Raw genomic sequence first — 17,074 nt, 5'->3', positions numbered from 1 at the left:
ATTACCATAACTTGAACACTACCTGTATAGTGTCTCCCCCCCCACCGTAAGTAGCTGGAATCTGCGAGTAGTTGAAACCCCTATAAAAACGCATAAAACTGCCTACTTTGTTAGCTAAAACTCAAGAAAAACTCACTAAAAATTTTTACAGTAATACCGCAATCTTACGCAATGGGAGTTGCGCGAATTCACAAAAAGTGCATTTTATGATGAAATTGATGATAAAAAACAGGAATTTGTGGATATTTCTCATAGAAAAATATTGCGAATAGACAAATTTTCCACAAATAATGGGGGTATATGTTCCCGAGAGAAATCCGTGAATACATAAGTCCACAAATCGGGTTACGAACCAAAGGTTAACAAAATTTTTGTTCCAGTTTGCGAACCGTGCTTCAAGCCACGAACACACAAACAATAGGCTAACCTCTTTTCCTCCTCTTTCTATCCCATTTTCTATTTAGGTTAACCCCTTTTCTCCATCTCTTTATCTGTCCCATCTTCTAGTTAAGTTAAAAAAGTAAAAGAGAATGCTAAAAGTCTCGTTAGTAATGTTATACGTACTTGTTTTGAACACATACAGCCAGAAACAGCTGATTTGCTAAGAACAACCAAATCCGACAACAACAGCAGTTTGCTTGCATTTCAACCATCGTATTATAGTAAAAAATTACCGTAGTTGTTACAAATGATGTTAAGTAGAATAGGACTGAATATTTTTACATTACAATATCCTTATTTTCTATGGAGAAAAGACCGGCAAGCACACATACGTACTGCTAAATTTAAGATAAAGTTGTAGCTGAAGCTGAGGAAATAATGTTCATCTGCCAACGACTATTATTGTGCATTTGCAACATGAATGAAACTCCCGAAAGTAATCGGCATGAAAGAACACATTTTTCTGTTTTCACTCCGATAAAAGATTAATATATAAAGCTCATAGTATTCTGATGAAATCAAGTGAAAATATCAAATGCAATCTGTCAATTTTTTTTCTCACAATAAACATTCCTTCAGCGCCATCTAATAAAAAAAAAATGACTTAAATTTTGTTCACAACAATACGTATCCAAGTGATATTTTGACTTGAAAACACTTCATATAATGTAAAATAACCTTGTCCCATATCAGTAGAGTATCTAGAGATCCACTGACGCTAATCAGAAACCAGAAAATCGCTCAGATTTGAGTTCAATAAACTTACCCTTGCAATCGCCCTCATCTGATTTCCAAACCAAAACATTGATTGCTGTTGGTATTTTATAATACAACAATAGTAATATGAAAATACTTACAATATTATTGGATGTAGTGAAGCAAAGCATAAGCTTGTTCCAGAAAACCATAAAAAAATGAAAAGAGAATAAAGCATTTTGGAGGTTTAAATGAAGAAAGTTGATTCAGGTTTCAAATTTTTCGAGTCCCGAACAGCGTCCTCGAATGAATGAAGTTCGCGGATGTTAAAGTTAGCTACATCTCCTTACCGATTAGGCAAGTTGGCATTTAAACAATAAAATCAAATGGCTGCCTGGATGACTGTCTAGTTCACCTGTTCTCCACTAGGTTTGTTTCAAATGTTTTAGCTCATGTCAGAATTCTCCTTGCTACCATTAGGTGTAGGTGATTGTTGGTATTTTGTGAATTTTGGCTGTTTTCTCATGTCACGTTGCTGTAATTTTAATCTTCCTAGGATGTCTTCCACTGGAAGCAAATCTAGTAACATCAGGTTATGTAGAAATGGTTACTGTGTAAGCAGGATGCCTAAATTTGAGGAAGATCAGCATAATGTTGGTACCACTGCAAAGGTAAAGTGTGAGGAATGCAGTGATTGGCCTAAGGATCTTATGCTTAAAGTATCAGATATAGGAAAAGAAGGGAAGCAGATAGATTGTGGAAGGAAATAATTAGGTCAGGATATAAGCTTCCTTTTTTTCCCTTCCTGGTGAGCCATCGTCTGTAGTTAGCCATCGTCTGTAGTTAGCCCTAATCAGCTGATGGTTTTTTTCGTATGTGAGGTCTAATACTAATATAGCTAGTACTGATATTTCCTCTTTAGCTCTGACTTGCGCTCCCCTTTCGGTTCAGGAAAAGCATTTCAAGAAACTTGAACAGGATGTAAGCCTTATTCTAGAATCTGTTAAAGGTTTGACTGAATTTATGATAGGGAACTGTTCCAAGTCCCCCCATAGCAAATGTTCATTTTCACATTCTCCTTGTAGAGGTAAGGTGTTGGTACCTTTACCCCCCGGTTCTTGGGGCAATGGGCTTCTGTGCCCTCTGACTCCTACCTCTCCTTTTCACGGTCTGAATCTTGGAATCTTGTTTAACGCTTTTGCCTAAGGACTGTTTTGGTAAACGTTAATCTTTGCTCCATAGTATGCGCATTCTGCCGTCATCAGCACCTAGTTTGAAGTGTTAGCATACATATGATTTAATAACATATAATTTAGGTATCTAGACAGTTTTATTGAGATAATCATGTGTCTAGCGAGTTTTACATATTCTGATATTGCCTCTTCTCAGTTGATGGTTTAAGCAATCTCATGTTTTGGTTATTTTAAATTCTCATCGAAATGCACTTGTTCGTTCTTTGCATGCTTTTTCTTTGGCTATCGGCAAATCCCTTACTACTGCTGCGATTAATGTTTCTCTTTCAAATCTACAATGCTTATAGTATCTAAGGTGCTTTCCAAGCTAGGTATTATTCTAGTTTCAGAGCTTTCTAACGATGTGCCGGATAGAAATGCTTTCAAGTAGCATGTTGATTCACTTTTGGGCAATGTGGAAGAGTCGTAACTGCTCTCCCGCGCATCCCAATCTTTCCTATTTTTTTTTTTTTTTTTTTTTTTTTTTTCCTCAGCTGACTCATGTGGACTTAGCTGAGTGACTGACTCCCTTAGTTGCTTAAGACTGTCTTTTCATCGAGTCGTGGATGTGATACAATACTTGGCTGCTGGCATCTATTGACAAGTGTCACTTCCTCTCACCAGTTGTTGTGAAGAAAGAGGAATCTTTTAGTCTTTTAGTCTCTTTTGTTTACCTATTGTCACAGCTGTCTCTTCCTGTCGCCCTCTGGCAGAAGAAGAGTTTGAATTGAAGAAACTCCTTTGGTCTGGTTGGCGTTTGTTATAACGTTATGTTTTGTGTATCCTCATTTAGTTGAGGAAAGAGGCCATATAGAGAGTGTCTCGCTTGTCCTAGCGTATTTCAGCATCCTTTAAATATTTGGAGAAGAGAACCTAAGCTTTCTCCTTCAATTAGAGCACGTTTCATAACTTCTCTCGTACGCCGATACACAAAGCTCCCTTTAGGTCTGCCTTGGCTTGTCTTCTTGTGTCTAATGAAGTTATGGAGAGCCAGGGTCTGCTTCTTGCGATAGAAGCGCTTATAGGTCTTAAACCGTCTTCAGTATGAGGTTCGGTTTCTTTCTTTTTCCAATGGGGAGACAAACTCGAGACTAACTGGTGCTTTGGACATGCTGATGAAGTTTCAGTCTAGCTTGTTGAATTGTTACCTTTTACTCAGTATGGTGTCTCGTCTCTGCTTCAACTTAGAGAAATGGAGGCTCTTAGCGAGGAAGAGCATTAACTTTTCTGATGCTGCAAGCTAATGTCCTTATGCATATACTAACTCAGGTTAAGGCGATAGGGATATGTATTGGTACAGTCTTGTTTTATAGCTTTCAGGAATAAGTGCAGACCTCAGGTTCTGGTAAATGGACAGTTGCAAACTTCTGGGACTCTTGGAGAGACTGGACCAGTACCTTACATGGTGGATACAATGAAGGGGAGTTATGATTCTTTTTTGGTTGTCCTTTAATGGGTTAATTTCATGCTTATAGCTTTGTCGTCTTCAGCAGAAGTCTCTTGCATTAGTAGGAGGTTAAATTAGGGAGAATGAATGGACCAGGTGGTAATTCATAGGGATTTTATCTGTCTTTCCTAGCTCCATAAGCAATTGGAATAGGTGGTCATTCTTGGATATTTTGAGACTGAATAACATATGAAGTGTCTGTCCCCATACTTTTGGTTTTCTAGCATGGTTTTAGTGCCTTTCTAAGAAAGGCACTAAAACCATGCAGTCAGACTTGTGGTAGACATGCAGAAACGCACAAGTACATCCTCAGTCATGCAAGTGTCTTCAAGATGAATTTACAAGAAGGTATTGCTGTTATGTGCACTTTATTTAGATTAGTGTACAGTGCCTCTATAAGTATTGTCAGGAAATTTGTTGCCCATAGATGGATGGTGTGGATTTCCAGGCGGCAGAATCTTTTCTACTGAATCACTGGTTCAACTTGGCAAACTCTGTCTACAGTATTCTAAAGGCCAGGGACCTGTTGCTTCACTTGACCCAGTTTTTATGCATTAGAATTTTTAATTCTCTAAATCCTCATTCTTGTCTAGTGATATGAGGATGATACTTAATTGTGCAGGCTTTTCTATCAAACATGACTAGGCACTTGTTTCTTGAAAAATTTCAGGCCTGAAGGAAGTTTCCTATATGGTAAGGGCTAATTAGGAACATGGCCTCACTGGAGATTTTATCAGATACTCAGGCTCAACCGTAAGAAATTATGACTTACAACGAAGTTTCTTTAAATTTGTAAGTAATCCGGAACCATCTTTTTTGCCATGTTCTGTAGGAGGGGCTCTGCAACCAAAAGTTGGCTATTTTGTTCTGAAGCCTATGTCTAGGTTTTGGTTTTTCCATTTGTCGTCCAACACAAAACACTTTTAACTAACGCCATTACACTTTCATACAACACAGAATGGTCAGCACTACATTTGGTAAAACTTTCTAGATGTCAGGGCAGTGGAAAGACCATCAGAGATGCCTAGCAGGTCTATCCCTGGTCAGAAACAGTCTTTGTGAGAAGTTTACTGATTTGAGTGAAATGAACAACACAATATTGGTTTGATAATTCATTCTATGAATGGACAATATTTTGGCAATTGGAGATTCAGAAAGAACAAACTACCCACAATTGGCCTTTACATCCATAGGTTCAGCAGTTGCTGTGGAAGCTCCTCATGTTGACTTACTAGGATTTAGATGAACATGAACACCCCGGCAATTACTATTCCTTTGATGGCCCTCAGGCTTGAGCAGTGGATGTGTTTCCTTAACGTGGCCTGATTCAGTTCATATGCCTATCCCTTGTATCTCTTAAGTAATATTGAGTGATTTCAAGTTCAAGAATTGCTTAGTGTCTCCTTTAGAGCCTTTGTAACCTCAGAGCAAATGATTTTCAGAATTTCTAGCGCTCTCGGTAGATGTCTCTCTTATTCTGCCGTTAAGAGGATGTCAATTCGACTATAAATTCCATGCAATTCCACTACCTTATGCATCTCCTTAACTGCTTGGAGATGCTAGAATGTCCCCGTCCAATAAGGGGATTGTCAAGTTATCATAGAATCTGTCCTTAATGAAGTGGAAAACAACAGTGGCCTTGTGTCAGAAGCAGCAGTCTGTGTATTGCTGTGGGTGCCGTTCTAGAGGAATTTTCAGCTTCTGGAACATTGTAGACATCAATGCTTTTCTGGTTTCTGAGAGATGGTAAGACTTATTCGCTGTCTATTTTCAAAGTTATCGTTTCATGCTTTCCTCCATATTGCATCATGTGCTTTTAGATCTTGCTGAGGATCAGCACCTTAAGGTGTTGAGACTGAAGCCCTTCATCTCTGTATCAGTCTCTTTCTGGAGTTTAGATGCAGGTCTAAACTTTATCTGAATTATTTATTATGAAACCTTTTATCTAGCACTATTGGTGGTTAATGAGTAAAATCATTGCAGGCACCCTTCTTGAAGCTTTGGTAAAGGGAATGCTATTTCATCTTTCTGCATAGAGTTGAGGGTGATGCTAAGGCTACAGTGACCTGTAAGAATTCCAATGTAACCTCCTTAGTGGAGAATGGGGCAATTAAACTTAATCAGATAGGTTAAGTCTGGAAGAGGTAGTTATCCTTTTAGAAACATGGAACATCTTTGTGAAAGGTTAACCCTGGAAGAGGCAAAGTTAACCTTTTGTTTGGTGGTTTTAGGAAACCTAGATGTCGTCAAAGGTTAAGACTGGAGGAGGCAAAATGAATCTTTTGTTTTGTGGTTTTAGAAAACCTAGCTATCTTTGCCAATAGTTAATCCTGGAGGAAGCAAAGTTAACTTTTTATTTACTGGTTTTAGAAAACCTAGAATGTATTTGTCAAAGGTTAAGCTTAGAAGAAGTAAATTTAACCTTTTCTATTGTATTTTTAGAAACCTAGAACATCTTTGTCAAAGAACACAAGGTCATCTGTGATGTATTTGATTAGGCTAGTGCATGAGAACTAGCTCTATCTTCTACCTTTGTTGAAGGTAACTTAAGTGTTATGTCAATTTGTAGCTTCAGGATAGGATTGTTGTGATGCAGTAGAAGTGCAATTTGGTTTTTACCCGTTCACTACCTTAAGTATGCAGAATCGTGTTTGAAAACAGTAAAGCCCTCAATCTGCTACTAGTAGTTGGTAATCTTTTCTTGAACTGAAGAAAGAGCAATCCTGTAGGCTCTTTTGTTTAAATCTCAGGTTTTAATATTTTGGGGAGCCTTGAGGTACAAATTTTGTATAGGTGCTTACCTTTATATCATAAAGGGATTTATTTTAAGTGACTTATCATTTTATAGGACTTTTGACCCAGGCACAGTGTTCCATTCATGCTGCTTCTGTTTCATGTGACTGAATCAAAATGGTTTTCTCCACAAGGCTGCTCTTTGTTGCACATGTATGAGAGCCTTGCTCCCTGGATGGAATCCAACTTCTGGTGGTGGTAAAATCCAGAAAGGATTTCAGATCAGGTAAGAATGTTTTGCGTTTCATGCAAGAAACCTTTAGCTCAATTGGCTGAGCGGATTTTTATCTAGCTGCACTACCCACTGTCCTCTTTTTAATGTGGAAATCAGCTAACTTTAACAGTAGGTAAGATTGATCTCAAATAATATAAATTTTCATTATAACATTTATTATTTGGATACTTGCCTATAGTTAAAGTAGACCCCATTCAGCCTCCCCACAACCTAGTGGGCTGTTAAGGAGAATTCTGACATGACTTAAAACATTCAAAACACATCCGACGGAGAACAGGTGAACTAGACAGTCATCTGGGCAGCCATTCATTTTTTTGTTTGAATGCCGACTCGCCTAATCGGCGCAGAAATGCAGCTAACTTTAACAGTAGGTAAGTATCAAATAATAAATTTAATCATGAAAATTTATATATTTTCAATAGTAAAATGTTTTATATGACTTTGAAATTATGTTAATAATCTTAAAGATTAATACAGTACGTAATAGGATAGTAATTTAAGGTATATTTGAAGTAGGGTGTTATTTAAGGTATACATATGGTATTTGAACTTTCAAGATAGGCAGTTATAATCATTTTTAGAAGGGGGGTCTAAGTATTCATGGGTTTTAACTATTCGGGTGGGGGGGTCTGGTATGCATCCCCACCCATGAACAGTTACATAAACAAATTGGTACTCTTGTTTAGTTTTACCTACACTTAAAACGAATCATTACCGTGAATTTCAGAATTTTTAGCTGCTGTTATTTAAAAATTTATAACTAATAATTACTTGGTAAGTACATAATATGTACTTACCAAGTAATTATTAGTTAAAAATAATAAAATTAGATTTTGTATATATTATATACAAAATCTAATTTTATAAGAATAAAATTTTTTATATAAAAATCATATTTATGATTAATCTTTAATTAGTGATAAATTGCTTAGTGTCTCTGCTGGCCAAGTAAATTTTGTAAAGGTTTATACATATGAAATGTAAAGACTGAGTTATATATATTTTCTTATTAATTCTGTATACATTGTGTGGATACACAATGTATCCAGATTTTTTAATACTGTAATGTAGCTTCATATTTCTTCTTGTGGAAGTTAATATCTTTATTGAGAGCTGAACCTGCTGCTTTTTTTTTTTATCAGATTTGGAGGTTGTCTCATGTCTGTATATTTTCTTTTATTTTCCAGGTAAAGAAAGGAAATGATGCTGACTCTCCTGATAAGACTGAAGAAAAAGTAGTGATTGGTAATTCAAAAACTCCTTTGTGTAATGAAGGAGATGAAGCAGGCTGCAATTCAGATTCCAGATCTTCAACTCCAGATCTCTTGCCGCAGCTGCCGGAGTCTCCTAGTAAATCAACAGGGAAGCAGTTTAGTACTCCTATTCGATCTTCAAGTAATGCCAGTGTACTTGCTCAGCAGTCTCCAAATGTGTCTGAAGATTTCTTCATGTTTTCCCAAGGCTCATCTAGAATTGGAGTAGATGAGAATGTTATAAAGAATTGTATAGAAACTATTAGAGTTTCTGAGTCTGAATCTGAAGATGATGATCAGCCATTAATTCCTATTAAGAGCTGTTCAAGTCCAAGACCTTTGCCATGCAGTAAGTCAGTCAAAACTCAGACACCATCTAAGCAAACACAGTCAGGTGCAAGAAACTTTAATGATTCATACAAGAAATCTCCCTTTTCAGCCATTTCACCAGTACAACCTCGACCTTCTCTTAGAAGATTTCAAAGTGAGGGCACTGTGATAACTCCAGAATCCAAGATGAATGAACCTGAAAATGAATGTATTTCTAGTTCACAGCCATCTGTAGATGCAAAAAAGTCACATTTAAGGAGACTCATTGATAACCAGGGTAGTGAATCCATCATATCTCCTATTGTTGGTCAAAGAAGGGCATTGCTGTTCAGTGATAAGTTGTCTCTCACCAAAAACAAAGAAAAAACCATAAAAGATTCAGATTCAGAAACTCATGTAGATGATGTTAAACTTATCCCTGCCTCTCCTGAGCTGATGTCAGATGACGAAACCAGTGAAAGTGAAGCACCTTTATCAAATGAGAAACCGCTGTTATTTAAGGATGGAAATGGAGGTCACCTTTCCATAAAAAATAAAACTTATGAAAGAGAGGTAGCACAGAATAGCTTGAAAAGAAAATTGGATTTGTTGGAAAGTGATGAAATTGACAGCAGAGAGCAGCATACAGGATCACCTGAAAAGGTGGTGGCTGGGAAACCAATAAGTGAGCAGCCTTTTTTCCAAGGGTTAAGTATGTCTGATAGTGAAGAAGAAAGTAAAGAACAAAGTGAAAAGAAAGGAGAAAATGTTAATGTATTTTCTGTTTATAAGAATGATATAACTTTAAAAAGGAAGTTTGGAAAACTTGAGAACCCTGAGAAAGCATACTTCAGGAATGGCAATGAAACGTCTACTAGTGCATATAAACGTATTTTGAATATGATTAATCAGTATTTTGTCATTTTAGACAGTCACCAGAAAACATTAAGCCGTAGAATGCCTTGGTCTGCTCCAATCAAAGTAGACAAAAGAGTAAAAGATTCTCTTGACCCCCCAAAGTTTTCAAAGAGGCAGGTTGAAGAACCTCAAGTGTACAGTGATGAAGAAACATCTCGTATGGTTACCCGGCATTCACAGCGGAAAAATCCTGTTGGTTTTGATGAAATGCTCCCTGATATTAGTGAGAACAAAGGCATGTGGTTAGATGCTAAGAAGAGGAACACTAAGAGAAGAGCTGTTCAATTGAACTCAAGCCGTAAAGTGGCTAAACTCAATCCTGAACAGAAATTTGGTGTTATTAATGATGCTCTTATTAGTGAGTTAGATGACTTTGACCTACCAAGTACAAGACTGCCTAGATTGTCTCCATCTATTGAGCAGGAAGAAATGTCAAAAGAATTGTCTCCAGCTGTTAAATTGAAAGGACCACCACCTGAAAGTAGACTGTCTCCAGTTGTTGAACAGAAAAGTGTACCAACTTTGTCCAGGTTATCTCCAGCAGTTAAGGGACCAGGTAATCATGTGGAATATTCCAGAAAAGAAGATAAAGTGACATCGCCTTCAAAAACTAAGGTTGGTCATAGTAACTTCGATATTGGTGGAATACTTTTGAGTAGCCAAGAAGATGAGTGTGTTATGGATCCTGAGAAAGGTAATAAGTTGACATCAAAAAACCGTGTTGGGATAACTTTAGTGTCCGAGTTAGATACTGATTGTCAACCAAGTACAAGTGGGTGGAAGAACTCTAGTAGACGGCCAAGGAAAACATTCAGTCTAACTGTTGATAGTGATGAAGATTCTTCACAGAACAGTGAAAATTCAGTTACTTTATTGGGCAAAGCAAATACCTCTCAAATTCCAGAATCTTCTTTACTAGTTAAAAATGTTAGCAAGGCACAGGATACTAAAGGTGAAAAGAACTCGGATGTATTAACTAAAGAGTCAAAAGGTTTTGCAGAATCATCTCAGAAAGTTGACAGCAACAAAGTAACTGATATCTCAATTACATCAAGATTTGGTAGCGTGAAAAAGCAAGGAAAAAGCAAGCAAGTGCAAATAAAGCCAGGTCCATTGCGACTGAAAAATCAGCAGGGAAGAAGTCGAGGTAAGGCATAATGTAGATTGTTTTTCCATCATTTCTCTTCGCAATATTGTTGAGCTGTAATGCAAATTTAAAGCCTCATACAGTGCTTCATTATCAGAAGGACTACATTTTATCCATTTCCTCTACTATCTTTCCCTGACCACTAATGGTTTTGCTCCTGTAACTTTTACTTATTTTGAAATGGGTTAGGTGATTACAAATTGCATGAACACTAATATATGATCGTTGACACATAACTTGAAAGAAGGAGAAGCTGAATGGCTTGCTTCTTCATCAATACAATATAAGTACTTTTTTTTACACAATAAAGGGAAGTTTATGGAAATGCCACCTTAAAAATTAATGCTATGGCTGAACATTTATCCAGCTTAAACCATTATAAGAACTTGTATGATTGAAATTGCCTTAACATTTAATGTATACAGTATGCATATGCATATGCATACAGTATACATTAAATGTTGAGGCAATTTCAATCATACGAGTTCTTATAATGGTTTAAGCTGGATAAATGTTCAGCCATGGCATTAATTTTTAATGTGGCGTTTCTATAAACTTCCCTTTGCAGAAGTATCACAGGGAAAAGCTGAAACACTGGGGATAAATCCTGATTGATTCTGTCTTCAGTTTTTTGAGATATTTTAAAGAGGACTTCAACATAATACAGGCAGTCCCCGGGTTACGACGGGGGTTCCGTTCTTGAGACGCGTCGTAAGCCGAAAATCGTCGTAAGCCGGAACGACGCTTGGAAATATGTCTTAAACTAATAAAAAGTTATAAAAACCTTACTTGTAATCCTTTGGTTACACTACATGTTGTTTCCTGTAGTTTTATGTACAACCTGGAGTTATTTTCATAAAAGAATGCTGGTTCTTGAAGGTAAAAACTATTGTAATCCTCTGGTGACACTACATTCTTGAAGTTTTATGTACAACCTGGAGTGATTTTGCAAAATCTTGAGGGCTACAAGAACAGCTGATTACTATTTACGTATCATATAGACTAATTAAAGTAAATGTATCTTTAAATAGGCTTATATATTAGTATCAACAAAACATTTCCTGCCATGAGTCAGAGGCCGTTTAATGAAACGAACACTTCTCTGTCCTATCTGTTCAGAAAATAAACGTTACGTCAATCCCCGAGACCATTGTTGCCAAAGCGTCTCTCTCTCTCTCTCTCTCTCTCTCTCTCTCTCTCTCTCTCTCTCTCTCTCTCTCTCTCTCTCTCTCTCTCTCTCTCTCTGATCAAATTACATTGGAAACTTGACATACGATTGCCCTAATATACGAATGTTTTGAGATATAACAGAAAATTTGCGAAAATACAAGCTTTGATATACAACGAAATATTTGAGATACGATTTTGCGATGAGTGTTAGTTGTATAGGCGACCGATAAATGGCGTTCAGTCTGTTTGTTTGTTGGTGCTGCATGTTAACACGTCGTTGTTTAGTTCGTTGTATTTGCGCCTATTTTTCGTGTTATTTTGTCTATTTTATTATTAACCATGGGTCTCAAAGCTAAAGACAAAGCAGGTGATAAGAAAAAACCCAAGAAAATGATTTCGATGGAAGCAAAACATGAAATTATAGCAAAGCATGAACGTGGCGTTCGTATCGTCGATTTGGCAAACGAGTATGGTCGAAATCCTTCTACAATATCCACGATCATCAAGCAGAAGGAAGCTATAAAAACCCCCGAGACCATTGTTGCCAAAGCGTCTCTCTCTCTCTCTCTCTCTCTCTCTCTCTCTCTCTCTCTCTCTCTCTCTCTCTCTCTCTCTCTCTCTCTCTCTCTCTCTGATCAAATTACGTACTGGATAATGTCTCTCTTTGGATACTTCGATTTTGCCAAATATTGAGGGCTACAAGAACAGTTGATTACTATTTACGTATCATATAGACTAATTAAAGTAAACGTATCTTTAAATAGGCTTATATTATTAGTATCAACAAAACATTTACTGGCATGAGTCAGAGGCCGTTTAACGAAACGAACACTTCTCTGTCCTTAACTCGGAGCGTCGGAAGACGCCTCTCTCTCTCTCTCTCTCTCTCTCTCTCTCTCTCTCTCTCTCTCTCTCTCTCTCTCTCTCTGTCTGTCTGTCTGTCTCTCTCTCTCTCTCTCTCTCTCTCTCTCTCTCTGATCAAATTACTGGATAATGTCTCTCTTTGGATACTTGGAATTTGCGTTGTAATCTAACCAGAAACTTCGTTTTGTTATTATTACTGGAAACAAGCAATGATTTTTTCATTATTTGCGCTTTTGGACTGTTATATGTAAACTATTATGTATTCATTCGCTCGGAAACTAGTTCCGCATATGAGGCGTCACTAAAAAACATAGAAAAATACAACATAAAAAGTGTCGAAAATCATCATAATCTCAAAATTTTTGTTGTAATCTAACCAGAAACTTATTTTTATTAATATACTGTGCTAAACTATAAAGGATTTTTATCATAGTATGCGTTTTTTAAAAGCGTCGTTAACTCGGAGCGTCGGAAGCGTCAGCGTCGTAACCTCGGAACAAGCGTCGTAACCCAGGACGGATTTTTCCATTGAATATTTAAGAAAAAGCGTCGTAACCTCGGAACGTCGTAAGCCGGAACCGTCGTAACCCGGGGACCGTCTGTATATATGCTAGGGTGACACTACAAGCAAATATTAGAAGGTTGGGAATAGGAATTCACTTGAGATAAGTTGAAAAAGTGAGGGAGGAGCAGTAAGCTCGTTAGCATCTGGAGCACTGACCTCAGACACCAATGGGTTTACTGCTTCTCCCTCATTTTTATACTCAACATGTGTGAATATTTTTCCAACTGTCTGTATGTTCTTTTGCTGGTTTGTTACACTATCACTCAAGTATATACATTGTAAATTTCTATACTATGTATCAATTCTCTTGAGGATATCTTAGAAAAATTGAAGTGAAACTTTCAGGATTTATACCCAATGTTTCATTTTTCCTTGTGGTACACTGCATAAACTTACATATATTAGAGAAATGTCCAAATTCATTAAATTTACTTAACATTGGCAATAGCATATTAAGAACACTGCTATCATGAACTAGGTCCTGAGTTACAGCTAGTTAAACTAAAGACTGACTGCTGATGATGTGGGTATGTTATTTGTACTTGAAAAATTAGTGTGTGAATTTGAAATGAAATATTATATAGGTCATGAATCCTGCTTAAGTTATGTGGTGAAATCTGAATTAACAGGATCATCAGAGGCATGCCGTCCTCCTAAGCATCAGATATAAATATTTTTTAGTCTTTTATCAGCATGGAATTCTTCAGTTCTGACCAAATTTTTGTGGTGCCATATGCAATGTATGTGTAGGTAGAACAGAGGAATATTAAAATCGCTCATGGAGGGAGATAGGAGAATTGACCAGGGCACACATTATTATTTTACAAGGCCCTGTACCATCTTAGTTCAAATGTGTTAAGTTTTTGTTATGTCTAGGGAATTGAGAATAAGAAAATAATTGTATACATGTTAAGTGCTTGTAGCGGCTGCTAGAGGAATGTGTTGACTGTCCACTTGAATTGTCCAATATCTTGGAATTCCAGTTGTTTTGAATAAGTGATATTGTACCTAATGTATTGACAAGTAGTACCAAAATATATAATTTGTTAAAATATATTTTTAGCATGCAAACTTATTACTGATAATTAGCTAAATTTTGTGGTTAATGAATCTTTAACACTTCACTGCGTGTCGAATAGACAATAGTAGCAAGATAGTAACCAGGTACTTGCATATGTTGACCTTGTCTCCAGTAACTATGGCTTCCCAGTTTCTGCTGCCTAATATAGTATGTAGTGGGGCTGGGAGATGGGAACTCCATACAGCAAAAGTTTCATGATCTGGATAAATTTTTTGTTTTTGCAGAAATGAAATATATTCAAAAGGAATTATTTTAAGCTTTGGGAAAACTAATGTTAAATACCCATATTTAACCAACAAACAAAGATGTTAGTACATCTTTGTTATTGTATTTTTGGTACTAAAACCTAAGTGTAAATGTTAAGACATAGATGGTATAATATATTAAAAATTCCTAGATAATATAGATAGAAATAGTTAGCTAACAAACTATGAACTTTAGTAAAATATTATACTAGTAGGTGGTTAAAGAAAGTGTGAGAGAATGGCAGACAGAGAAATGATAGAGAATTGGTCCTTTGTAGGAGAATTTTAATGTTCTCTCTCTGAATTAATAATGGTTTCATTTTCTCTCGAGCTGTATTTTCAGAATTATTTCTGAGTGAAATATACCTGTTACCTTATTCCATTGTTAATAATACTTTATTTGGAAATAGAGATTATTTTAGATTGTAAATGAATTGTACTGTATTACTTTTACTGTTTAATCTATCATTATTAACCAATTTATTGGAAAATTGTCAAGGTCAAATGGTTTAAAGTTATAAGCAAGTAGGCAAAGGCTTATCTTCCATGAAACTTATGAGTGTGCAGTAGAACCTTGGACTTCGACACTAATCCGTTCCAGAAGAAGCATCGAGCTGTGATTTAGTCGAAATCCAAATATATTTTTCCTATAAGAAGTAACTGAAAATGTATTAATCTGTTCTTGACCATGAGTTATTACCCTAACCTTGCCTTTTTATACAAATCATTACACATAAATTACAATTAAATAAGTTCAGATTTGAATAACATATCGTATTAGACTTATTTGTTGTTTTTATAGGTAGTATACTATATAAAAAAGCTGGTCTACATCCAATGTAGCCTTATTACTGATGGTTGACCGAGCGCCATAGGCTAGGCTAGGTAGTACATATGTAGCATGTACTGTAGTGGGTAGGCACAAAACTTGTTGCTAACATAAAACATTGAAAAACAAGCCTAATTGTTACATTAAATCAGTAAAGTACATGTTAAGAATAAGCCGAATTATGTCTGTTACCACAAACTTATGAAAAATTGCATGGAACGCCACCAACTATCACCAACCAGCGGCGACTGACCAAAACACTTTTGTTTACAAACGTCATATGATTCTTCGAGTTGAATTCCTGATTTTGTTTGAGCTCCGATGCAAAATTTACTCTAAATTTTGCATCAAAATCTGATTATGTCAAGTTCTGATATGGTCGAGGACCTGGGTTTTATGTACACATGGAAAGAATTGTTGAAAATTCCTTTGTTTTCGCTTTAACCTGTTACATACTTATGATTAGCTAGAACCTCAATTTAAGTGAGAAGGAACAAGCTGCTAAATTAGGTACGAGAGCTGTAGGATCCATTTGAGACACCTGGGATTGATGTAAGTAAGATCCATTTGAGAAATCATGGATGATATAAGTACCTGAGCCCATGGCATACTGTGAACACTGAATCCAGCTATCTTGCAATTCCATGAGGAATGACAATGCTAGGGAGTCCCTTATATTATATGGGCTCCTGACCGTTAGTAAGGTAGCCGAGTACAAAACTTTCCCATGATGTAAAATGCATTACAAATAATTCTGGAAAGTGTTTGCTTGTAGAATACCATAATGATAATTGAGAGGAGGACTAAGTTGGTTGGTTATGATGAATTTGTCAAACTGAAGCCGAGACCACTTAACTACCAGGGTTTTGTCACATCCCTATGATTAAAAAAGGCAAATGCTGTTTTGCCTCTCCATTTAGTATTTGTCATTAAAACTGAGTTGAAATCAAGATTTTGCATATAAATTAAAGAACTAGAGAGCTCAAATCTCATGGACTTGAGTTGTCTTAGCCAATAAAAAACAATTTCTTATCACTTGCTTCTTGGAATAACCCAGTTGGGCAAAGAAGGTCATCTTCATTCCTGACTTGGGTTAAGAGAAAGAAGTATGGAATGTTAAAGTGTTCAGTTGCTACAGGGTGTTTGTGGCTCTGCTACAGATTCATCTTGAAAGATTGGTCTCTGGATTTCCAGTCCTTGGAATGATTAACTTTATTGGGGAGTATGAAGTTCAGTAACTATTATGAAGACACGGAGCCAGCAGGCAGACCATCTTCAGAGTAAGGTCACACAGAGAATCTTGATCATAATGTTTGCAAGTTTTATAAAGACTGGATAACAAAGTCCCATCTAGAGTGCCTAGTAGACTGAAGTGTTAATGCAAACCTTCCAAGGTTTGCTGACAAATCCAAGCTGAGTCTGTAAAGTTCACCCTCTAAGTAAAAGGCTGGTTTTCAGAAGTCACATAGCTTCTGTATTCTGTCCAGTAATAAAAACCCTGCAGTTGTCTTGACTGGTTACTAAGAATACCAAATTTATGTTAATAAACAGGGCTTTCGACCTAAACTAAAATCCTCTTCAGCTGTACCAAACAGTAATTACAGTGTTTGCAAAGAAGTAAAATTTAAAAACAAAATAAATTTAAAAAATAAGTTAAAATGAAAACTGTCCATCTAATTGTCTTGGGTATCTTCATTTCTTGAGGGCAGAATTTTGTGGTTGTATAAATAACTGAGTTGTTTGCTAGCTGAAAGAGCAGTTTCCTCCAAAATATCTAACTGCAGGTTGGGTGCCAGCCATAGTAGGTTATCTGTGAAACTTTTCAGAAGTGAAAAATACCAATAAAAGA

General features: G+C 36.5%; 1 protein-coding gene across 1 annotated transcript in view; it reads left to right on the top strand.

Annotated features, from left to right (window-relative positions):
* Positions 1-17,074, top strand: part of LOC135207390 (uncharacterized) — a 111,374-nt gene that overhangs the window by 14,175 nt on the left and 80,125 nt on the right. Inside the window, exon 4 of the mRNA XM_064239120.1 lies at positions 8,032-10,471. Within this exon, the coding sequence (XP_064095190.1) occupies positions 8,032-10,471 (2,440 nt within the window). The remainder of the gene's footprint in view (positions 1-8,031; positions 10,472-17,074) is intronic.

Source organism: Macrobrachium nipponense, chromosome 32 (assembly GCF_015104395.2).
Source record: "Macrobrachium nipponense isolate FS-2020 chromosome 32, ASM1510439v2, whole genome shotgun sequence".
NCBI lineage: Eukaryota > Metazoa > Arthropoda > Malacostraca > Decapoda > Palaemonidae > Macrobrachium > Macrobrachium nipponense.
This window is presented reverse-complemented; position numbering and strand designations above follow the sequence as displayed.